This window comes from Haliotis cracherodii, unplaced genomic scaffold, assembly GCF_022045235.1.
Source record: "Haliotis cracherodii isolate W230 unplaced genomic scaffold, xgHalCrac1.p SCAF_11, whole genome shotgun sequence".
In the NCBI taxonomy this organism is placed as follows: Eukaryota; Metazoa; Mollusca; class Gastropoda; order Lepetellida; family Haliotidae; genus Haliotis; species Haliotis cracherodii.
Window position 1 is genome coordinate 25,170,513 of NW_027266266.1, and position 26,104 is coordinate 25,196,616.

The 26,104-nt window shown below is 40.2% G+C and overlaps 1 protein-coding gene across 3 annotated transcripts in view; it reads right to left on the bottom strand.

Annotated features, from left to right (window-relative positions):
* Window positions 1-492: 492 nt before the first annotated feature.
* Window positions 493-26,104, bottom strand: part of LOC139456359 (Na(+)/citrate cotransporter-like) — a 66,748-nt gene continuing 41,136 nt past the window's right edge. For all 3 annotated transcript variants that reach the window (XM_071238012.1, XM_071238013.1, XM_071238011.1), the window contains exons 2-14: window positions 16,344-16,493; window positions 15,522-15,637; window positions 14,685-14,827; window positions 13,240-13,333; window positions 12,522-12,668; window positions 11,816-11,944; window positions 9,957-10,058; window positions 8,901-9,005; window positions 8,522-8,616; window positions 7,285-7,427; window positions 5,607-5,768; window positions 3,685-3,822; window positions 493-2,857 (exon numbers count right to left, since the gene is read on the bottom strand). In XM_071238012.1, the coding sequence (XP_071094113.1) occupies window positions 2,708-2,857; window positions 3,685-3,822; window positions 5,607-5,768; window positions 7,285-7,427; window positions 8,522-8,616; window positions 8,901-9,005; window positions 9,957-10,058; window positions 11,816-11,944; window positions 12,522-12,668; window positions 13,240-13,333; window positions 14,685-14,827; window positions 15,522-15,637; window positions 16,344-16,493 (1,674 nt within the window). In that variant the 3' untranslated portion in view covers window positions 493-2,707. The remainder of the gene's footprint in view (window positions 2,858-3,684; window positions 3,823-5,606; window positions 5,769-7,284; window positions 7,428-8,521; window positions 8,617-8,900; window positions 9,006-9,956; window positions 10,059-11,815; window positions 11,945-12,521; window positions 12,669-13,239; window positions 13,334-14,684; window positions 14,828-15,521; window positions 15,638-16,343; window positions 16,494-26,104) is intronic.

Sequence of the window (26,104 nt, forward strand, 5' to 3'; positions counted from 1 at the left end):
AGACCGCCAGTTAATGATAAATCTGCTAAACTCTGAAAATCCTGTATGATCCATGTTGTTTCTGTTTTCTTGAAACATGTCTTTAAAATGAGGAATGTGTAACTTGATTTAAAATCAAATCACGTTTATCACGTGGCAAATGTTAATATCCAATCTGCATTTTACTATGGGCCTTGATGCCTAAATTACTGAATAAACTCTCTGGGGTTTAACGTCCCGTTGAGGATTATTAAACTTAAACAACAACGTGTGTGTGGCTGCTTGTACTAGTACAGACTTATGCTGGTTGTATTGTGCCAGCTCTGAGATATCATGCCGCAGTTGAACGTGGAATTCATTGCTCGTACAGATTATACTGCCATGGGGGCCGCCCAGTCCATGTTTCATCCCGTTAACGTCGGAAGTACATCTTTTGGTACGACGCGTCCAAAGTATCGAACGCTCTACGCTCCACAGACCACTGCGGTCTAACTGGACTGGAATCACAAAACATTGTAAATGACTACACATTCTTTATTGTGGGTTCTACATTGACAAAGACGCTAATGAATGTACAGTATAACAGCACCATGTCCTCACTAATATTAGTTTCGATGTTCTGCTTAAACATACGTAATTACAATACCCCATAAATACTTGATTCTGTCACGTGGCTAATGAACTTCGATCAACTTGCAACAAAAACTAATTTTGAACCAAAGCGAGTGTGTCATGCTTAAGGCTGATGTGAACAGAGTTAAGTTAAAACAGCTCGGTTTAATGTGGGAAGAAAGCCAAAAGTGGCGCATACACGAGACGGTTATAACTTGGGCGAATTGTCTATGGTGCGGACAGATCTAGCTTCGTAATAAAGGCGAATCAGGAGATCGAAACGATCATCGTATTTCTGCTCTTCTGTCTCCCAGACCCCAGAGAATAAATATAGAAATGAATCCAACTCAGGTCGAGAACGAGAATGTGATTTTACTCCTAAAAAATATTTGTCTTTCCCCCTTTATGGATCCATTAGTTCAAATTGTTATTATAAATGTGTTTGCAAATCCGAAAAAAAATAATAGGAAAAGAAATAAATTAGAACAAATTCTGACTAATGCATATATGCCAACATAATGAAAGGTCTGACTGTAATAATGACAAATATTTGAGGATGGACAAAATAAGAAATATGGACAGTTATATATATATAGTGATAGGGTAAACAAGAGAATTATAATAAACTGATAAACATTTGGTCACCGTAACAAAATGCATGGAAAACCAGTGGTGACAAACATTAATAATATGTTTATATGTACATATTTTAGTTTGGAGGCTCAGTACTATGTTCAAATTGTTCAAGGGAAACATAAGAAATTAAAAAGTTAATAACTGAAAAAATATGAAAAAGCAATAGTTGAGCATATGGTTATTGCACATGTATGGTTTCATGCAAAAAATATTTATTAGTTTGAGAGTTATTGCTCAGAGACGAAGCCTAGAGGTGTTTGAGACTACGTTAAAATTTAGAAAAAAATTCAAAATAGCAAAAGGCTGATGAGTAATGGTCATACCGTTTTTCGTTGAAAAACGGTCAAAGGTTATCACGTTATGGCCCAGAAACAAACCCTACTTTCATTGAGACTAAGTCGAAATTGTTTCCCTGGAAACCTAAAACACAATTTTAAAAAGTTTATAATGTCAAAAGGCAGCAGTTAAATTGATGAGCAATGAATATGCCAATGTCGTCGAAAAAACATTGAACTGTTTCGGCTTGGAATAGGATGGGAACGCCGACGGGAATCGAGCCAAAAACAACATGTCTCCCCTCTCTTTGGGGAGGAAGATGATGCCCTTTTATTTGGCAAGTCTAGATTGCCTCAGCCGAAAACAAGCATTTTTCTGGGCTCCATTTGGATGTTATTTTATATTTTGTAGATAGACATTTTCAAATAAGAAAACTTTATTTCTGAGATTAAATGCTTGTCTGTATTCTTGCCAGCTTAAGGAACCAAGTAGGGATAGTTTATGGATAACAACTGTAACAAAACAATAGCCAGAGAACACATGATGAAGAGACCAATAAAACAGGAAGCCACTTGATCAGGATTAAGTGTACATAGGTGGAGTGCTTGTTGCTTAATAACTACAGAGTAGTAAAGAAAGAAGTTGTTATCCATAAAGTATCTCTACTTTGTCATCCGCCAACTTCTAAGTAATGCCTATGAAACAATTCAAGCTTAAGGAAGGGGGACCATGTGATTTGCACTTTGTACTGTAGGAATGTTGTTCCACGTATAACATGCTAAGATACCTCGAGTAAAAGTAAAAAAAGAAATGTGAAAAATAATATACGGCATTATCTTACTATTATCGTTCTCCCAACACTATTGCTGCATGTTGAATGCCATCGTTATCTATATAGAACTTTTCATCTGTTTTGAGAACATCGTGTAGTGACTGAGGAGTTGAACGACATCGTCTTTGTCACTTGCTTCCTGCTCCATATTTCTCTCCATTTCCTTAGACATTATCCCAAAGTAATTTGGTAATTATGATGACGATGACACGAAATGGCCGAGGAGAGAGTGTGGGTAATTATGCTTGTTGCTAAACACCGAGGTGTATCATGTGATGTTACTGAACGAAACCAGCTCTGGCAGAGGTCCTTTTGAACTGTCGTGGAGCTGGGTGGGTATATAAAACTACGGTGTGCAGTCACAGTATCATTCTAAGAAGAAGTGATGTTCACTGGAAGGGTTGAGTTTAGCCTGAAAGCCTCTGGGACGACACCAAAATGGAAAATGGCATCCCCCCATGTGGCAGTTGCCATGAGCAACAGAGGCACAGCTAAAATGTTCATCATGATACCTGCTGACGCCTGAAAGAAATAAGGAATAATGGTGAACTATGAACAATGTACATTAAGTTGAGAGGCCAACTTCTAAACTTACAAATTTATATTGACGAGAAAGGTAACACGTTTGTTGTTTAACGCCGCACTCAGTAATATTCCAGCTATATGATGGCGGTCTGTAAATAATCGAGTCTGGACCAGACAATCCAGTGATCGATATCATGAGCATCGATCCACACAATTCGGATACGATGACATGCATCAACCACGTCAGCGAGCCTGACCACCCGATCCCGTTAGTCGCCTCTTACGACAAGCACAGTCGCTATTTACGGCAAGCATGGGTTGCTGAAGATCTATGAACATACTGTCATAACTGCACGAGTAGTATCAGAATACGTCTTGAAGGGCCTTGTTATACTCACAGCCAAATGTAACTGTGATCTTGATCTTATATATCACACATTTGTTTACAAGATTCACAAAACTAAAAGCTACCCTTCTTTGAAAATTTACAAGTGTTCAAATGGGCTAATGATTATTCCCTCGGCTCATAGGCTTTCATACGTAGAATTTTTATGTTATGTTAAAATATCTGGTTGTCTTCATAGATGGGTGCATGGCTGTGTACACAATTCGAAGCATTGTCAATTTGTGAAGAGATAGATCTCGTATCATAATTATATTTAAAATATGAATAGGTATAGTTGTGTGTTAATCACAAGGCCATATTTGTAACTGTCTCATATACTGTTAAGTCATCCAGCCAGCTGTTCATAGAATTTGCAAAACAACATGCAAAGCTAAACACATACAATGTTTATGCCCCTAACTGATCCCGATAGACTTACCATGTCGGATACTTTGATATGACCGTAGCCGAAGACGATAGCATTAGGGGGCGTGGCGGCGGGCAACATGTATGCAAATGAAACTGATAGAGCGGCCGGAAACATGTAGAACAAGGGGTTCACTCCAGTTCCAATAGCCTGCAAAATGGAGTGCAAATGTTTCACTTAATAGTCCAGGTACAACATCAGCTATAAATAGTAAAAAATGTATATGCGCAGGGAACGTCTTTTGTCGACATGGACCTTGCTTGTCAATAGCCATGTAAATACTGAAATTTGTACATGAATATTAGGACTATGTCCGCAAATGTGCATCACAGTAGTGGATATTTTTTTCCAATTTTGTAACGCCTTTTGTTTTTGTTTTGTTTGTTGAGGAAACTATGGACACAATCAATAACATGAATTTGTTTGTTAGTAATTTTACGAAATTGGTAGAGATTCAGATATATATAATACAAGAATTTGGACACATATGTCATATGTTGTAGTTTCTTACGTCTTGATACTACATGGACACCAGCGACAAGCTGTGCGACATTTTTATTACAAAGGATAACATCACTGACTTAAAACCTCTTATCAGTGCACGTACAAGAGTGTAGTTTTTTTTACCATCACTGACGTAAAATCTATTACAAAAATACATCAGTGCGCGTAAAAGAGTGGAGTTTTTTACCATCACTGACGAAAAACCTGTTACAAAAATACAAAGGTGCGCGTAAAAGAGTTTTATATTTATTCAATTTCTATATATGGATGTTTCATAATTCTAACATTTAAATGAATAACAAATGGGAATGGTTACATTTGAAATATCATCACATGGTGAAAGGGTGTTATCAATGTCAAGAGTATCGTTAGACGGATTTTATGTCCGTTTCAAACATCCTCGCCTCTCGACGGAAAGATCGTACTATTCGTATATGACAACTGTGATGATACTATACTTATTGATAAGGATAAAGGATGTCATAAATTAAATGGCTTATCAGTGGTCATGACTTTAACAGTCAGGGCATGGCATGTTGACGATGGTGACATCGATCCGTTGACCCAGACAATTGCCTGGAATCAGCTGTGCATGATCTAGTAGGGTTCGGAAGTCGGCATTTGGGATCTGGAGCCACGCCTTTTGCAGAGCCGAAAAGAACAGTTCATATTGTGAAACACTACAGGAAGTTGGCTTACACGACGTCCAAGTTCATGCTAAATGTTCGATGGGGTGACGTCAAGGGTATACTCTGATGTTACAATGTTTTAACAACTCCACTGACACAGCTGAGCTGTGTGTTATACTGCTGGAATTCAAACTTAAAGTTAACCTGAATACTTAATCACGATAACGAATAATTGTTAGTCGTGCATCAAGACGGATGGGACCGGTATTACAGCTTCAGGAGTGCTAGCCAACACCATTTGTGATCCACCTCGATCAGTGGTTCTGTGGAATGCTGCGTTATTGAACATGACAAAACTCCAAGCATCTGTTAAGTCGAGGAGGAACATAGACTCATCACTGATCATGTGAGCCGGGCGTGCCAGGATCCTCTAATTGCGTGGTCAAATTCAAAACTCGCCTTGTCTATGATCCTTAGTTTATCAGCACCATACCCAAGCTATGCTATATTTAAAACATCGTTAAACGCGGCTTTAAAATCGACCCTTCATGTACAATGTAGGTTGGGTCATGTCATCGTTAACGTCAAAATCATCAGTTTACAGACAATGAGTGAATGAGTTTGGTTTTACGCCGCTTTTAGCAATATTCCAGCAATATCACGGCGGGGGACACCAGAGATGGGCTTCACACATTGTACCCATGTCAGGAATCGAACCCGGGTCTTCGGCGTGACGAGCGAACGCTTTAACCACTAGGCTACCCGACCGCCCCTTACAGACAGTGAGTGAGTGTAACGTACCAGGTTGGATAGGATTGGCATGACAAGTGTTGCTGTAGCCGTGTTGCTGGTGACCTCGGTTGCTGCGGCACACACGTAACAAATGATCAGAAGCAGCAGCCACGGGTTCAGGTCCTTCAATACCTGGAGCTGAATACCAATCCAGTAGGACAAACCAGACTCCTGGAATTAACCGAGAAAATAAGAATTACTATTTCAGTTGTGTCATTTTCAGAGTGAGTGAGTAAGAGTAGAGTTCGGGGATTTACCTAGTTTTTTAAACTAACGGACAAGCAGTCAGAGAGAAATTATTTCTTTTTTTCAATATTTGTGAATAGGTTTATTACTTATATTTATATTTATTTAATACTTATATTTAATTCAATACGGTATCCCTTAGCAAGAGTATGTTCACATCCTAGAAAACAAACATGAGTCAGTGTGAATGAAGACTCTTCCTAACAGCGCCCAGCAAAAAGCATATCTGCCTGCAGGAATTCAAACATGTGTCAGTGTGAATGAAGACTCTACCTAACAGCGCCCAGCAAAAAGCATATCTGCCTCCAGGAATTCAAACATGTGTTAGTGTGAATGAAGACTCTACCTCACAGCCCTTAGCAAAAAGCTTATCTGCCTCCTAGAAAACAAACATGTGTCAGTGTGAATGAAGACTCTTCCTAACAGCGCCCAGCAAAAAGCATATCTGCCTGCAGGAATTCAAACATGTGTCAGTGTGAATGAAGACTCTACCTAACAGCGCCCAGCAAAAAGCATATCTGCCTCCAGGAATTCAAACATGTGTTAGTGTGAATGAAGACTCTACCTCACAGCCCTTAGCAAAAAGCTTATCTGCCTCCTAGAAAACAAACATGTGTCAGTGTGAATGAAGACTCTTCCTAACAGCGCCCAGCAAAAAGCATATCTGCCTGCAGGAATTCAAACATGTGTCAGTGTGAATGAAGACTCTACCTAACAGCGCCCAGCAAAAAGCATATCTGCCTCCAGGAATTCAAACATGTGTTAGTGTGAATGAAGACTCTACCTCACAGCCCTTAGCAAAAAGCATATCTGCCTCCAAGAAAACAAACATGTGTCAGTGTGAATGAAGACTCTACCTCACAGCCCTTAGCAAAAAGCTTATCTGCCTCCTAGAAAACAAACATGTGTCAGTGTGAATGAAGACTCTTCCTAACAGCGCCCAGCAAAAAGCATATCTGCCTGCAGGAATTCAAACATGTGTCAGTGTGAATGAAGACTCTACCTAACAGCGCCCAGCAAAAAGCATATCTGCCTCCAGGAATTCAAACATGTGTTAGTGTGAATGAAGACTCTACCTCACAGCCCTTAGCAAAAAGCTTATCTGCCTCCTAGAAAACAAACATGTGTCAGTGTGAATGAAGACTCTTCCTAACAGCGCCCAGCAAAAAGCATATCTGCCTGCAGGAATTCAAACATGTGTCAGTGTGAATGAAGACTCTACCTAACAGCGCCCAGCAAAAAGCATATCTGCCTCCAGGAATTCAAACATGTGTTAGTGTGAATGAAGACTCTACCTCACAGCCCTTAGCAAAAAGCATATCTGCCTCCAAGAAAACAAACATGTGTCAGTGTGAATGAAGACTCTACCTCACAGCCCTTAGCAAAAAGCATATCTGCCTCCAAGAAAACAAACATGTGTCAGTGTGAATGAAGACCCTACCTCACAGCCCTTAGCAAGAGCATATCCACCCCCAAGTAGGAGGAAAAGCGCCCACGGCATCTTCTCGTGGAGGACTTTCCATGTCAGCAGCGGTGTGATAGGAGCTTCGGCTTCTGCCTTTTCTTCTTCAGTCATTTCATAACCTGTAGTAAAAATCATATTGTTGCCTACCTTGCTGGGATTTTTTGTGGAGACTAGATACTCTTTCAGCTACAGATGCAACACAAGATATTTCAATTAAAACTATGAGTCTTTTCACAATAAAACTTTACAACAATGTCTTTTTTGTGTGTCATGCAACAAAGACATTCCTTACTCGCAATGATATTGATAGAACTACTGCGTAAGTCACCTTGACTGCTTTTTTATTCACTTGTTATACATACGATGAAGATTTTTGAAATGTAAAGTCAATTCCACGAAAAAAAGATGTTATCGGAAAGAAAACTTGCATAACTGTTAACCCCCAACCCAAACTTAAGGAATTGAAGATTTATGTTTGTCGACATATGTCAACTCGCAACTGTTATGCCACATAACTAAATAAATCTTCATCCAAAGCTGTCACGTGCACTGGTAAACTGAAATCGCAGTGTTTCTGTTACTCTTTATATTTACGTCGTATTATTATATTAAGTCCCCTCTTACGAACAGCAATGGCGTGCCTAGTTTAATCCGGGTATGTAAGGGGCTCATTTTGTTAAAACTCATATGTTCAGACCAGTGAACATCCCGGATAGAATAGGTCTTCAGCAACCCATGCTAGCCATAAATGGCGATTATACTTGTCGTAAGAGGCGACTAACGGGATCGGGTGGTCAGGTTCGCTGACTTGGTTCGCTGTCATGGTATCCTAATTGCGTGGTTGATGCATGTCATCATATCCCAATTGCATGGACCCGTGACGGTCCGGGGTAGAAGAGGTCTTCAGCAAACCATGCTTGCTTTAAAAGGCGACTATGCTTGTCGTAATAGGCGATTAATGGGATCGGGTGGTCAGTCTCCCTGACTTGGTTGATGCTTGTCATCGTATATTAATTGCGTGGATCGATGCTCATGATGTCAATCACTGGATTGTCTGGTCCAGACTCGATTATTTACAGACCGCCGTCATATAGCTGGACTATTGCTGAGTGCGGCGTTAAACAACAAACAAACAAAACAAAACATAATTTCAGCGTGTGACGGGCAGGGTGGTTTGTTTTATCCTTGTTTTATATTCCGCAAATGTACGTACTGTTTGTCCGGAGACAGAAGACCCGTGGTAGTTTGGAAGGAAGAACAAAAAGCAGCACTGCCATCAAAACAGCAGGGGTAGAATCTTTAACCAAGCTACAGGGAAGAAAATATTTGGCTCTTACAGGTATATATTTGCGGTGTTTCTAATATCGAACATTAAGAGATTAAGGGTGAATTTGATCTGTTGAAAATGTTTGTATAATTTTGTAATCGCAGTGAAAATATAATATTGAATGATATTGTTGAATCCAGATGGTTTAGATTAATTTTAACAGGTTTATTGCTATGTATTCTAAAGAAATAACAGTAACCCAGAATATCTTACAAAGACAGGTAAATGATAATGATTGTCTCTTATTTTCAAATGCAAAACCTACTTATCCTCAAAAAGGTCTCCCCAGCCACCAACTCCACCGAGATCTCGCGAGATCCAGAAAATAACCAGTAGAAGAAATAACACCATTACATTGGCTTGGGCGTACCTGTGAACAAAACACGTTACAATGCAGTGAACTATCATCGGACATTATGTAAAATGCATAGGGAAATATTGAGTTTTGACACAGTATTGGAATCAGAGAACAGTACCCAATGCTGGTCATAAGGGCTAAAGGATCAGGGGCACATGCTAAGGCTCGGTGACTTGGTTGATTGTGTGTCATCCTATCCCAACGGCGTGAGTCGTTATTGAGGGGAAGATGTGCGCACAGCGTCGTATGTTTCTCTATTCTTGTATGAGGTATGGTGGTCGGCAATAAAGCATCAATCTTTATATATGCTTGTTATACGAGTGGTTCACGGGATAGTTCACAGGATAGTTTCTCTTTCGACTCTTGCTGATATAGATGTCATTCTGTAGGTAAATAATCAAAAGTCACTACCACTGTTTGGCCCGTTATTTCGTGACCAGTTAACCAGAAGACTTATAACCTTGTGACTAATAACTTACTATTTACAATAATTTTATAAGAATAAATTCCGTTGAAATATATGTATCATTGTTATGTCTATTCTTTGAGAAGAATGCTTATGAAATTAGACCGTCTCCGTGGTCTAGTGGTAGAGCGTCCGCCCGGAGAGCGTAAGGTCCGGGGTTCGATCCCCGGCCGCGTCATACCAAAAGACCTTAAAATATGGTACTTGTTGTTACCCTGTCTGGCGCTCGGCATTAAGGGGCTAAAACAAGGACAGGTCGGCTCGGGGTCAGCATACTGTGTCTGAGTGGGGTATTCATGTTAAACTGCGGCATGGTATCTCAGTGGGCTAGCACTATGAATCGGCATCATTCCGGAGTAGCTCAAGCAGCCACACACACGCGCGGGCATGCACGTCGCTATATAAGTGCACCAATTTTGGACGCGACGTTAAACCCCATTGCACCTTACCTCACCTTATGAAATTAAAACTTGAGAGTAATAAAATATGAAGCTCACGTGATAGAACCGAGTTTCTTATACTCTGTCAAGATCACATTTTTCACTTTCTCGGCTTGCAGCTTTCTTATGGGGTCATCCTTCAAGCACGAACAGAAGCCCCTGGAAAAAAACAGGACTTGAAAAGTATTCCTTTCTAAGAAGATGTGCTGTCCCTTTCCTTGGACGACGACTATCGTGATCTCTGTTACAATATGACAGTGCTTCAATCACATACAGATGACGAGGACTAATATCTATAACAAGTTTTTCCATTTGACACTCATAAAAATAAAACGTCGACAACATCCCAACCATTTCACGACGAACATAAATAAATGAACGTTTTTCGATATTAGAGCTTTTATTAGGTTATTTGTTTATTTGTTGTTTAACGCTGCACTCAGCAACATTCTAGCGCTAAATGGTCGAATCTGGACCAGACAATCCAGTGATTAACATCATGTGCATCGATCTACGCAAGTGGGATACGACAGCGGACCTGGCTACCCGTAAGACGTCTCTTAGGGCAAGCATGGGTTGCTGATTAGCAATTTTAACCCGGATCTTTACGGGTATTTTATCAGGAACTTTAAGGAGTGAGAGAATCTTGACGTTGTGTTACGCGACAGGCAGCAATATTCTATAGCCACTTTAAAATGCCACTTGAGTCTGAGCAAGGCCAAACAGTGTTAGACAGTATAAGTGACCGTCTACGACTACACATAGATTACTCATGGTAAACAACCGATACTCAGTCGGCTCTCACGACAAGCATGGGGAAGTAGGGACATACTCTTCCAACGAATCCCTTTTGGAATAATTACATCAGACCTGTCGAGGCTATTCATCCCAGCGTAAAACCTTTTCACTCACTAACTTCAACATGATAGGCTACGTTAGAGTGGTCTACCCGTGGGGTAGAATAGGTCTTGCTTGCAGTAAAAGGCGACTATGCTTGTCGAAAGAGGCGACTAACGGGATCGGGTGGTCAGGCTCGCTGACTTGGTTGATGCATGTCATCGTATCCCAATTGCGTGGGATCGATGTTCATGACCCATGAAGATCCGGGGAAGAATAGGTCTTCAGCAACCCATGCTTGCCGTAAAAGGCGACTATACTTGTCGAAAGATGCGACTAACGGGATCGGGTGGTCAGGCTCGCTCACTTGGTTGATGCACGTCATCGTATCCCAATTGCGTGGGATCGATGTTCATGACCCATGAAGATCCGGGGTAGAATAGGTATTCAGCAACAACCCATGCTTGCCGCAAAAGGCGACTATGCTTGTCGTAAGAGGCGACAAACGGGATCGGGTGGTCAGGCTCGCTGACTTGGTTGATGTGTCACTGATCCCAATTACGTCGGTCCCGTAAAGATCCGGGGTAGAATACGTGGATCGATGATCATGATATTAATCACTGGATTGTCTGGTCCAGACTCGATTATTTACAAACCGCCGTCATATAGCTGTAATATTTCTGAGTGCGGCGTTAAACAACAAACAAACTAAACAAAACCAATTGCGTGGATCGATGCTCATGACATCAATCACTAGATTGTCTGGTCCAGACTCGATTATTTACAAACCGCCGTCATATAGCTGGGATATTGCTGAGTGCGGCGTTAAACAACCAAGCAACCAACCAACCAACGTTGGCGTGTTCAATATAATGGTCTGGCTGTACACGTGTGAATGTGTACCTGTCAAGTCTGCAAATTATTCTTGATACAATATCTTAGCGCTAACATGATCGTGACCCCCATGCCTTTATAATAACATAGATTTACTACGATCGTAGCAATAAGATCACTTTGTGGAACGGGACCCAGATCTACCTCTTGTGTTGCATGCCCAATGGTCATGGCAATATGCTTACTTGCATCTGAGGTAGAGAATGTTCAGCCACCCCCAGCAGACAATGAGGACGACGACGGACAGAGGGAATCCGTAGGCCATCCAGGAGGCAAAGTTGACGGGAGACTCGATACCTCGAGAGCTGTACAGTCTGCAACAACCAAAGTCCAAAAGTCCACACTTCACCAGAGTTTGTCAGCATGTATGTCTTGACATTTTAAAATAAATTTGATCCTCGGAGGAACGATCAGGATGCAGACATGGTTCCACCTGAAATACTGTGGATATTATTTTTTTATATTCATTAATGCCCAATGAGAACTGAAAGAAAAAAGTCTAAATTTACACTTATTTTTTTCTGCAGACTCATCATGGATGCAAAATAATGGTGTGCGTTTTGAAAAGAAATCATCTTGAACACTTGTACGTTGCTAAATTTGACATCTATATTTCGCCAGACATAGCTGCTTTCGTGCATATTAAATGTAGAGTACTCTCCCTTGATCCATAGGCTGCCGAAACACCATAAGCCTTCCGATAGTTGGAATACTTATTTTGAAATCACAAGTTGATGCCATGTGTTCTCTTTTTCTGTCTTTTGACTTCGGCCAACTGCAATCCGCTACCCAACAAAGAAAACAATAATGGCCTAAACTAACCTTTCACGTATACATCCGTTCACACTATAAGATCCTGAATTGAAGCAATCTAGGACAAAGTACACTTACTCATCTGTTTGTCCTTTCAGAACGAGATTTGGCCCAGTTCCTGTAAGACTTGCAATACCTCCGGAATTAGCCCCGTATGCAATACAAAGTGATAGGCCCTTCTTCAAACGGGTAAATTCTGCTTCTTCGGGTGTCTCTGGTCCATCGCTGCAAGAGTAAGTCTAATATTGAAGCGTCCCAAAATTATTGCATTGTATCGTAATAATTACGATGTAATCGAGACTGATTATTCCCTGGATTTGACATGAAGCTTGTGTTATAAGCAGTTATCTACAATATACACATTATTCAAGAGAATACACATAAAAAGTGTCCGACTTGAGTCTTTCACTATGCAAGATACGAACTAGGTGAGTCAGTTGATTTAACGCCGCCTTGAACTGTATTTCATGGAAAATCTTAAGCGGGAAAACTCGAAGTGATGCAGGTCTCAGACGTTTGCCACTTTGGTGCTGATTAATCCAGAAACATAGTAAGGAAGTTTTGGTTGGTTTGTTATTTTACGCCGCACTCAGCAATATTCCAGCTATATGACGGCGGTTTGTGAGGAAAAATCAGGGATCCAAACTCATGGTCGTAGTTTTCAGGAACGGTGGGGAGGCAAGTCTAATTGCGGTGTCTCACGCGACTGGGCCCCCTAAAGCGGGCTGGAATTGTTGCACGACCTAAACGATTTAAACATGCAATCTAGTGGAATACATTCCGGCGATACACTTACGACAGTTTGGATTGTAGCTTGTCGACTGCTGGTTCGGGGTCTTCTTTTTCAGGTATTTTGTCATTATTTGATTCTTTTCCATTCATTTCAATTGCTGAAAAGGAAATTATCTCAGGAAAACAAACAAACAAACAAGATTTCGAGGATCACTAACAGTGATACATTTCATACATACATTTATGACATTTGCAGAACATGCCCTCGCATAGAGTGCCATACAGTTGTCACCTAAACACTATTAAAGGTCATGCTGTAGAATATAAATCTGCTGTTTAAATGGTTGGTTGAAGGTTTGTTGTTTTACGCCGTTCTCACCAATATTACAGCTATATGACGGCGGTCTGTAAATAATCGAGTCTGGACCAGACAATCCAGTGATTGATATCATGAGCATCGATCCACGTATTCTACCCCGGATCTTTACGGGACCCACGTAATTGGGATCAGTGACACATCAACCAAGTCAGCGAGCCTGGCCATCCGATCCCGTTTGTCGCCTCCTACGACAAGCATAGTCGCCTGTTACGGCAAGCATAGTCGCCTGTTACGGCAAGCATAGTAGCCTCTTACGACAAGCATAGTCGCCTCTTACGGCAAGAATGGGTGTTAAAATGCTGACAACAATGATGACAGCAATGAACATGAGGTCACCTAAGATGATTTGTAGGATACATAATTGCACTTACAAAGGAGTTGTTGGAAAGATAACTGCACGTAAAAAGGAAATGGTCGGTTAGCTAATTGCATTCAAGACGTAATTGTCGGTTAGATAACCGCACTTACAAAGGAATTATCGGTAAGAAAACTGCACGTAAGAAGGAGTTGTTGGTTAGATAATTGCACTTAGGGAGGAATTGTCGGTTAGTAAACTGTACTTCATGAATTGTAAAGCAAGTACATACGGATACTTAAGAACGCCCTATCTCCTAGGAGTGCGAATTATCAGAGTGTACACTCTGTAGGTCCAACTCTTTTTCTTTCCTAACGTCATTCCGAAATAGCATTCACGTGTTCATTGTTGAAGAAAGAGAAACAATGAAGCCTTTCTTTAAATTTACAAATCGTGCCATACTTGCTTTACAATTCATGAAGTGCAGTTTACTAACCGACAATTCCTCCCTTAATGCAATTATGTGACCAAAAATTCCTTCTCAAGTACAATTATCTAACTCGTATATCAATGATAATAGACAGTAACATGACCTTTTCGGTTCGTGAGTAAGTATGGCTTAATCCATGTATTGACAATGTTTTGGAACAGGCCAACCAGAAACTGACCGGCTTTGTAACGATCAACACCGTCATGGAACAATGACACAAAATGAGCCAGGTCACTCATTGAAACCTCCTTATCACTCGACTCTCACTACAAGCATGGGGACCTGGTCCTGTCCAGATTCTTCCCCTCTGTGTGATACCACCAGACTCGTACAACTGGAACGTACCTCCCTGGTCGTTGGAGAGGTCTCTGGTATCCTTCAGCTGCAGGAGGATGGCGTTTGCGATGGGGATCATCATTGCCGTCGTTGCAGTGTTGCTGATCCACATCGACAAGAACCAGGTTGCTATCATCAACCCCAGCATTAACCTGTTAAAATAATGGTTTTGGTGTGACCATACTGTAAGATTTTCGGTTTGTTGTTTTACGCCGCAGACACGTTTTAACACGACAGCCTGGAAATAACGTGACCAGCCAAACCAGTGGTTGATATATGAGCAACATCTCACGTTATACCAAGTACATCAACCATGTCATCGATCACGACTGCGTGGATCGATGCTCATGGTGTCAATCACTGGATTGTCAGGTCCAGACTAGGTTATTTACAGACCGCCGTCATATAGCTGGAATATTGCTGAGTGCGACGTTAAACAACAAACCAACCAACCAACGTCAACCACATCACCAAGCCAACCCGTTTACAATTTGCAGCGCTAGGGACCTAGTGTAACTCGGATCCACACGGTGTCAGAACAGAGCGTTTATGATCTGACGTAATCCTTGTTATGTCAAAGAAGACTTAAGCTCGTAAACATATTGGGATCCACATGTATACCAAAAAGGTTTAAGATATGAACCTCCGCAGAAGATTCTCATGTGAATGTAAGGCTTTCATGTAAGTATACATTCGGTCATCAATTGCAGTAAATAAGTATTATTTATTGCAACATATTTCTTCGCATATTGCAGAAAAGCATATCGTACTACTTGATAACTGGTTTCTGTACTTCGACGTTGTATGAGTTTATGATAGGATCTGATTGTATTAAGGAGGACCCACCATCTTGGCTCGGACCCCACCAGCATCAAAATACGCAGTGCGATTCTTCTGTGTATGTTCCAGTGTTCTATAGCAACAGCCATACACAGGCCACCGAGGAAAACCATGATTGTATCCTGTGTAAATAAATCACCAAGGTTAAAGTTTACACACCCACACACACAATTGTAACCAGCCGATTCTCATCACAAACATGCAGAATTCCTGGGAACCTCTTCTGGGCTGGAATCCCAGGTTATATTATCTGGTTATTATCTGGCTTTGGAGATATATATGTATAGACTGATAAATAACAGTTTGCGCAGTTGTTGTGGATAACAATATTTCATGTATGTTTAATATAGCTAGTGACAACTAAAAACTACTACTACTACTACTACTACTACTACTACTACTACTACTGCTACTACTACTACTTCCAAGATTTCTTCAACTACTACTACATCTAACACCACCACTACTACTACTACTACTACTTCTACTACTACCACTGATACTAATACTTCTACTATTACTACTGCTGCTGCTACTACTTCTGCCAAGTCTACTACTACCACAACAATAACTACTACTACTACTACTACTACTACTACTGGGTGAAATGAAAGTCACATTTCACTGTTGTTTTCTTTTTCAAGCTGCTGTACATCTTCATGGGAACATTTGACCATAACATTATTTGGCTTTAATATATGTTTTAAGACTTTAGATGTATCACAAGTACACTTTAATTCTCAAAAGAACATAAGACATTGTAAGTCACACCATGATAAATACACACTTCATCAGAGTTACTTGAGTATATATATTCTCATTACTCACGTTCATATAAGCCTTTGATATGACTTTAGCCTCGACCACATTGAGGAGGGGGAACATAAAGACGGGGAGTAGCGCTGTCACCGATATTGGCAGCGACTCGCTGATCCAAAACACCGCCATGAGGACGACAACGTACGCACATCGTCCTTCCTGCAATAAAGTAACACGCAAATCCATTAGTGAAGCCTTGCGGCTTCCGGAAACCACACATTCAGTAAGTAAATTGTTAGAACAGATGACGAGATGTAGCGCTTTACATTCCATACAGTAATTACTGAGAACAGATGACGAGATGTAGCGCTTTACATTCCGTACAGTAATTATTGATAACAGATGACGATATTAGTGCTTTACATTCCGTACAGTAATTATTGAGAACAGATGGAGAGATGTAGTGCTTTACATTCCGTACAGTAATTATTGATAACAGATGACGATATTAGTGCTTTACATTCCGTACAGTAATTATTGATAACAGATGACGATATTAGTGCTTTACATTCCGTACAGTAATTATTGAGAACAGATGACGAGATGCAGCGCTTTACATTCCGTACAGTAATTATTGAGAACAGATGACGAGATGTAGCGCTTTGCATTTCGTACAGTAACTATTGAGAACAGATGACGATATTAGTGCTTTACATTCCGTACAGTATTTAGTAAGGACAGTTGACGAGATGTAGTGCTTTACATTCCGTAGAGTAATTATTTAGAACAGACCATACCAAAAGACGTTAAAAGATTGTACATGTTGTTACGCACTAAGGCGCTCGGCATTAAGGGGCTAAAACAAGGACTGGTCGGCTCGGAATCCGTATACTTTGTCTGAGTGGGGTAGTCATGTTAAACTACGGCATGGTATCTCAGTGTGCTAGCACTATAAATCGGCATCAGTCCGGACTAGTACAAGCAGACACACACGTGCATGCACGTCGCTATATAATGCAATGATCTTGGACGCGACTTTAAACCCCATTTCACCTCACCTCACTAGTATGACGTCATGTATAACGCTGATAACGTAAACAGTAATATTCTGTGTTGAGTCATGTTTAGGTTAAGCCGTCAGGTTAATATATTTGGAGGTAGGTCTACTGAAATACTAAAATAAAATACAAGCCCTCTTGCCCCCAAAGTTTCAATGGGTCTGTTTATTGATGCTTTGCAGGCCTGTTACAGTATGGTAAACTTGTGTTTACCAGTTGTGTTTATTGAGTAAACAAACGGTACTGTGGCACAGATATGTGTGTCCTTGGCGTGACAATGAATGTTTGATGTTAAGATCACCAGCCACGTTTGGGTATTAGAACGATCATATCACTGCTACAATGTATATGACCCATAAAAACGCCCAACCCAATTCGGTCTGAATAATAATGGTTGCTTTATAGCATAACAATATAGAGTTTATGAATATGGTAAAATGTTTTTATGCGGACTAAGAAAATATTATTAGTTTAGTTGTATTTGAATCTAAGGGTCCTTATATCACATAATGGCAATACATATTCAACAAGAAGTCATTCCATGTGTGAGATGGGTTTAACGCCGCTTTGAGCAGAATTCCAGTTATATCACGGCTGGTCAGCTTAATGTGGGAGGAAAGCCTATATTACACACGAAAGCTAGTAGTACATGTACATGAAGGCACACGTGAACAAAACAATGCCATTACTTTCTATTACACAGAACCTGTATGTTGTGTGTTTTGTTGTCATATTGGTCTCCTTTGCGTTGCTACATATTTAATACAAGGCCACATTGTAATTATGTCTTGCGTGTACATTTAAAATACTCATTTGTTGCAATATTTGTTTTATTTTGCAACAGTACAGCATACACAATGCAAAGATTTCTCACTCTGACATATATACATGTAGCGTCGCCATATTAAATTATACATCTACCCGAATGTGGCCTAAAGATGGCTTCACAAGACAAACTTACGTTTTCCGATTTTTGTTAAAGGGAAACAACACTCCAAATTTGAAAGTATTGACAAATGGATGGGCTTTTTCTTCGCGGATTCAAAATTTGCTTATTGTGGACTATAATTTCGACTGGTTTGACTTGTGTTCGGCACTATTCTTGCTGCGATACGCTAAGCGACTATCCGATTATCAAAGAATGAGAAGCCGTATATCATAAGAAAGGAGCTGCAGCCAAACTGCCATGAATTTTTGTTGTTTATAAATGCAAACACGACTTGAAAGGGTGAAGCTATCGGTCAACATCATAGTATGCACAGAAAAAAACTACATACTATCCCTTCAGAGAATTTAAGATACGAACAGGTGATAACAAACTTGGTCAATAAGAATGGAAAATTTGAGATAAATTATCACTAGACATGATGATTTACCATTTAACTTGCATGTCTGATCTGCTAGACATGGTTTGTTCTATATGCGGAAATAAAGGTTACCGTGTGTATTTTCTCGTAAACTAAGCTGGAAATAGCAATCAGCTGTATGGACATTTTCCATCAATCTACCGGTGATTCGGTTAAAAAATACACAACTCTACTGTATCAGCCTCTGTCTACTTCTGCTATGTCTGACCGTGCCTTCTCCTTTTGCAGTCCACAGTTATGGAACGCTTTGCCTTTGAATCTGAGAAACTCTGCTTCTAAGGAAACATTTAAGTCTCTCCTCAAAACCCACTTCTTCACCTCAGCTTTTCAATAGATCTCCTTATTGTTGGCATATGTATATAGATATTACTTTTTAACCTTGTCACAGCGCCAGTGAGCAACTGTCGATGGATATTAGGCACTTTACAAATCAATTATTATTATTATTATTAATAATAAATATAACGTCAACGAATTTTGCTGCAATGATTGTACAAACAGTACCTGAAACTGTTATTTTATCAGATATAAAATATTCCAATATCGAGTTATTTTAGTCGCGGCTTTTACTATACATATGTAAAATAATAAAAACCATAAGCGTAGCACTTTGGAACAACTGATTGCTGTTGCCGGATATGTTTTACGTATGAAACAATTTGATCAGTCACCGTTGAGGTCTCTCGCGTTCCTGCTACCGCAAATGAATGAAAACAAAACGAAAATATCGTAATTACAACCGACAAAAGTTAAATGTATAATGCCAGGCAGTTACCATGTTCGAGGAATGTATCCGTCAATATCTATATAAAGGAACAATTTCCCATATATCTGAAGCTGTACAAAGAAAGTTGTCCCATGTCAAGTGTCTGTGTAACAATCTAATATTATGATCCCAGTGCGTTTCTCAATTGATCGCGTAAGTTTGTTTCAGGTGTTCCACATAGGTTTCAAGTCTCATTGGTCAGCTGAGATAGCACACGTGACAACTACGCCCATATTGTCCGCGGTTCTTTTAAAATTTATAGAGTAAGATAACAATGAACAATCAATGTATCATCGGCAATCCTTTGAACAAAGGATGTTGTGTTTACGTCGGCACAAATTAGGTATATTCCGTATGCTTCAGTAAACCTACATATATAAACCCCTACTTTTGACAAATCCACCGTGCAAGATCACATTGAGAAATCAATAAATGTTTTATCGGTTGATCCTTTGATAGCTGTTTTTTTGCAACTCTATTGATCACTCCCCTCTTGCTGCGCTGGCACGTGCATATAACATAACACGTAGTACATTCACCACATCATACCTGGATTTTAACCCTTTCGTAGATTAAATATTTACCCCAGACACGACGCGAACCTCTGAGTGCTTTATTACCTTGACCCCTTGGCAGCAGAGAACGTAATTGAGATATTTTGCAGTCTTTGTCAGGTAATCTGAGTAGCTCTACCACTAATTACACCTGAAATAAAATAATTAACTGAGCATCAAGTGAATGACCACAAACACACAGGTCGAGGGTTATACCATGAAACAGTGTGACAAAGGTTCGTGGAGATTGCCCACGTGTTTCCAAACTAATGTAGCCCGTGTGAACCATATCAATAATAATGTCGGTCCTGTTAGCAAATACTCTGCTGTGAAGAACTGGGGTAGTATGTGTCTAGGCTTTGTATGTGTACTGAATTAACTGTCGATACAGTAGGTCTGTGAAAGCCGAACCGTCGCCAGTGGAGAAGTATGCTGAATAGGTTTGATATTTATTGACATATATAACTAATAATGCACTGTGAAGAACTTCAACCTTCGGCAAGACAGAACTCCAGATAATGTATCTGTTAGTTTATGAATGGGATATAACAAGTTATACCAATTAGAATGCCATATCAGAAATGGGCTTCACACATTGTACCCTTGTCGGGAATCGAAACCGGGAAGAAAGTGAAAGGCTGTCGGAAGATTCTAAAAACGTGAAGGTCTGTGTAATATCTAAATGGCTGAGCAGTGGACTTTTGACATGATGGGAACTGGCCGAAAAAGGAAGGTACTAGCTTTATTCAGAATCTGTATGGGTTTGTCTAGTTGTCTTTACTGTAGATGTATGCTTCAAGGTGGCTATGATCAAGGTGTAAGTGGGTATGTGACAGGTGTCGACATGTCTAAACATGTGCATCACTATATTTTCAATAAACATTCACAATGGATTTGGAGAAATCAATGCAATTGAAGTTTGTTGTCCCTGAACATAAGACCCGCCGGTCACGACAACGCCACGTGCTTCCACATATATCGTGTAATCGGGCGGGTCAGCATCACATTGAATATATTTTGTAACGTCACTGTTTACTGATATACAGCATCATATCACGGCACGTTTGTGGACAAAGCCATATTGAAATGCCCGTCTGCATAGTGATCTCCTATAACTGTTTACATGAGTTAAAGTCGTCTTTCTATTCACACGGACTAGACAATTGACACTTACCACGGTAAACGTGAAAACATGCATCACTTCAGGCCTTCCTCCCATATTAAACTGACGTGATAAGTTAAAAACTTCAGAGTGGCGTTACACATCAAGACGTTTTTCTCATGTTTGACTTCAACGTATAAATCCATATGAAAAATGTAGCATAAATGCCTTACAGATATATAATTGAACTCATTAATATCACGTGGTTAATTGAACGCAGGGCCTCGGAGTATTCAACCTCTTCTTGTATTTCTCACGTAAGTATTTCAATTCACACTCCTACCCAGAGTTCCAGCGCAGAGGTGTGACGATTGGATAACATCTTGTTCAGTCCATTCAATAAATTACACATGCTTTTCATCTATTTCACTGTTGAAACGTCCACACATTTAGGTGAGCATATGTCATGAAAACGTTAACTTTCACTGAAAAAAAAATATCCTGTAACATCTAAAACTATTTTTATATTCGCATTTATCCTTTGTTTACAATGGTTGTAGACACGTACAGACATCGAATCCCTACGGACAGCTAGCGATACAGTCATTTTAATGCGTTTAGATCTATTGTCATACTTCTCAGTTGGAGGGGGCACGGTGTTCATTCGCTGTGAAGAGTTGCATCCCTTGGGCACGCCAGAAACCTATGATTGTGGATTCGAATCCGGGTTCGCCCCGATTATGTTTCGAGGTTTGTCAGCACCATACCCGTGCTCGTGGGTTTCACCGAAGTGGTAAACGTCCGAGACCTGCATCACTCCGGGCTTTTCTCCCACATTAAGCTGACCCGCCGTGATATCACTGGAATACTGTTAACGGCGGCGTTAAACCCAACTCACTCACTCACTCACGTCTCACTGTTGGAGTTGCAGTAAACCCGTTTGTCTACAACCAAAAGAAATGTCCAATCACATAATATGTAACCTAGCTTGTGGCAGTGGTGTAATGTTCATCATCAAATGATAAATATTTAAATTATTAGGTACTATTATTGTCAGTCTTGATGCGAAAACAGGAAAACATTCATTATACGTGTCCACAATTAAAGAAGTTTTACGAGTTGCCAGAACATGTCATGTACTGAGCTCGTGTGCAGGAAACAAGACGTCAAGTGCGTGTCGTCCAAACACGCCTGCAGGAAACAAGACGTCAAGTGCGTGTCGTCCAAACACGCCTGCAGTAAAGTTACGAACAGTTTGTTCTCGAAATAACATAGCACTTTGTTCTTCTTAACCTACATGATGAAACACAGTCAAGAATTGCCCGTATACATATTTCCCCTATGCCGCAAATTAGCCCGTTTCAATTGTTTTTCTCAAACAATTTGTGTGGCCACAAAGATAATGTACGCTTACGATGTACTGTGTAATGTACATTTTCAAATATATCATTCACAACATCCGGAGGTATTACATCATCTCTATTTACAGTGGCGCTATGTGGCGTTGAGGTCCAGGTAGCGAATCAGAATTACAGATACTCCCTTACTGGCTCCGCATGCCAGGAGCTCAATCCATTGTACATTTTCCATTTGTCCAAGTGAAACTGAATCATGATTCAAACTACTCCTTTTAAGGCCCCGACGTGAATTGCTGAATGGCGATTGTACCCATTTCTAAAATAACCTGGACTTACTGAATTCCGGTTGCACATATTTCTATAATTACCCAAAAATGATCCGCACTTACTTAATTACCCGAAATTACTGCGACACGATAGTAAATATTTCTGTCACGGCCTTAAAATGACCCGGAGTTACTTAATCACGATTGTACACATTTCTAAAATGGCCCGGGTTCACTGAATTATGATTATATATATATTTTATAAGAGACATAATGACACAGAGTTACCGAATCATGAATGCACCTATTTCTAAAATGCCTCAACACGACACTTACGTACGATTGTACAAATATTTACAAATGATCTGGAGTTACTGGAATTTTTTTGTTCACGTTCCTTTGAAGGCAAACAAATAAAGGCTGATGTACCAGATGTACTTCATTACAATTCAGTTTTCGGTTTGTAATCAAGTTTAAAAACTTCCTTTTTGAAATCTTTTTATAAATTGCATTACCTGGAAAAGTGTGCTGTGTCAAAACGTAATAGGCCCTGACCTCAACGGAAATCCTGGAAAGAACTGAACCCTAACGAGATATACTGTAATGATACACAGCTTCAAGGAAGTTGCATTGTTATGTCGCCCTCATTCCCATTTACTGATAAGCCACCCGTGAAGATCCGGGTCACAATGGATCTTCATCAACCCATGCTTGTAACAGGCGACTAACGGGATCGAGTGGACAGGCACACTGACTTGGTTTATGCATGTCATCATAGCCTAATTGCGTAGCTCGATACTCTTGATGTGAGTCACTAGATTGTCTGTTCCAGGCTCGATTATTTACAGACACGGTCATACTGAGTGGAGCTTTAACAGCAACCAAACAAACAAACAGGCAAAAAAAACCAGAATAGTATCGCTGTTCTCACTTACTGTTATAAGGCGATTGTGTTTGAGAAATGTTGATGTGATTCCTAGCGGTGAACTGGTTTCAGGCAGAGATGTCGTGTTGTGTTATTTCTGTACAAGGAAATGTATGCTGCCAAGTGTTAATAATAGACGATTGCTTGACATTTTACAATCTCAAACAAGAACAAGTTTCAATTATGTCAAAACAACTGATTTTTCAACTTTGTTCACCACTACCCCACATAAGAAACTTAAGGACAAACTTCACAGAGACGGGAAATGAAGGCAGCAACAATAATGAGGGTACAAAAGTCATGTAGGTCACAGTTGTTGACGAGGATTTCCCTGTATGATCCAAGAGCAATGTTGGACACGGGTGGTGCGTGTGTGTGTGCGTGTGCGTGCGTGTATGCGTGAATGTGTGTGAATGTGTGTGTGTGTGTGTGTGTGTGTGTGTGTGTGTGTGTGTGTGTGTGTGTGTGTGTGTGTGTGCGTGTGTGTGTGCCAGTGTGTTAGTGTGTGAACCTGTGTGTATATGTGCGTGTGAGGGAGATGTAGCTATAAATATCAACGGTTGCTGTTCAACTGAAGGTCAGCAGGGTCACACTGATGTAGTGTATTTTGTACAACAACGTTACTTCAACAGGGAAATATCAGGACATTTTATTTGTTCTTTATGCGTTGAGGGCTCCATGACATGTGAATTGTATATAGAACAGAATATAATGTTTCCTGAGTGAGTGAGTGAGTGAGTGAGTGAGTGTTTTAATAAGGACACCTGAAATTGGCTTCACTCAATTTACCCATTTTGGGAATCGAACCTGGGCTTTCGGCGTGACAAGCGAACGCTTCAACCACTAGGCTTCCCCAACCCATGAAGACCTTAAAGGATGTGAAGGAGGTATGTCGGTCAGGAGCTTCTTATTGGCTTCTTCGGTCCCGTTGAAGTACGTTAATGTCTGACATGTACATGTGTTTAAGCTTTTGTGTCACAATTTACATTGTCAATACGACCCGAGAAGATTCCAGGGTAGAATAGGTCTTCAGGAACCCATACTTGCCGTAAAAGGTGACTATGCTTGTCGTAAAAGGCGACTAATGGGATCGGGTGGCCAGGCTCGCTGACTTGGTTGATGCATGTCATCGATCACATTTGCTTGGATCGATGTTCATGATGTAAATCACTGGATTGTCTGGTCCAGACTCGATTATTTAAAGACCGCCGTCATATAGCTTGAATATTGCTGAGTGCGGCGTTAAACAACAAACCAACCAACATTGTCAATACATACGGACCATTAGTAACTGTGAAGAGATCACATAACTTGTGAAAGTAGTATCATTTATTGATACAAGTTTTGTGACAAACAGATTGCCTTGCACAATTAGCATAGTTATGATTTTATTTTTTGTTTGCGCATTGTTAACATTGTGATGAATGGCAACGCTTTAATATCGAATTGGATCCCAATTAGGTTGTTATCAAATGTAATAAGTTTCTGATTCGCATGTACTGGACCTGGTTACTCAACTTGCTTGAGGTGAATACAGTCAACAGTAACAAGCTTACTATAACGAACGGGAATGTCAACATGTGAAGAGCTGGGACATTCACGAATTATGGAGGTTTCAAGTAGGCATTGCCCCTGGAGGTTTCAATTTGGCATTGCCCCTGGAGGTCTCAATTCGGCATTGCCCCTGGCGGTTTCAATTCAGCATTAACCCTGGATGTTTCAAATCAGCATTAACACTGGATGTTTCAAGTTAGCATTAACCCTGGATGTTCCAAATCAGCATTAACCCTGGAGGTTTCAAGTCAGCATTTACCCTGGAGGTTTCAATTCAACATATTTACAATTCAACACCTGTAAAATGTGCACCATCAACAAAAGTGCGGGTCAAGTATGACAAGTTATTTATCCTCTATCAGGAAACATGTCTTCACGGTCTAGAGCCCTGTTGGCATCCGATGTTTACGACATCACTGAGATGTACCATTATCCATAACGTTGAATGTACGTCAAATGTACGTCAAATGTACGTCAAATGAATGTCGAGAATACAGAGCATTATGTTATATACAATACGAAATTCAATTGTCTTTATTGTCACTGTACTTATTTACAACTGTAACCGTTACCTGACGCAGAGTGTAAGATGTAGATGTGTCGCTGTGGTTAAAGGGGCTGTAGGCTCGGACCAGTTGTTATATTTAGCTAACTTAGATATACTGCAGTTTGTCTGTTAATACAATCACCAGTGCATTTCATGCTGTTTTCTAACATAAAACAAATTCAAAACCAAAGTGCTTGAGTACCCATGCTTTGCCAAATATGGATGAAAACGGATTTAGCTTCTTTACGATTTTGTTTTACGCGATCATTGTCAAGTTTTTTTACGTTGGCTTTTAATAATTCAGTCTGGTTCAGGATATAATCAGTGGATGTC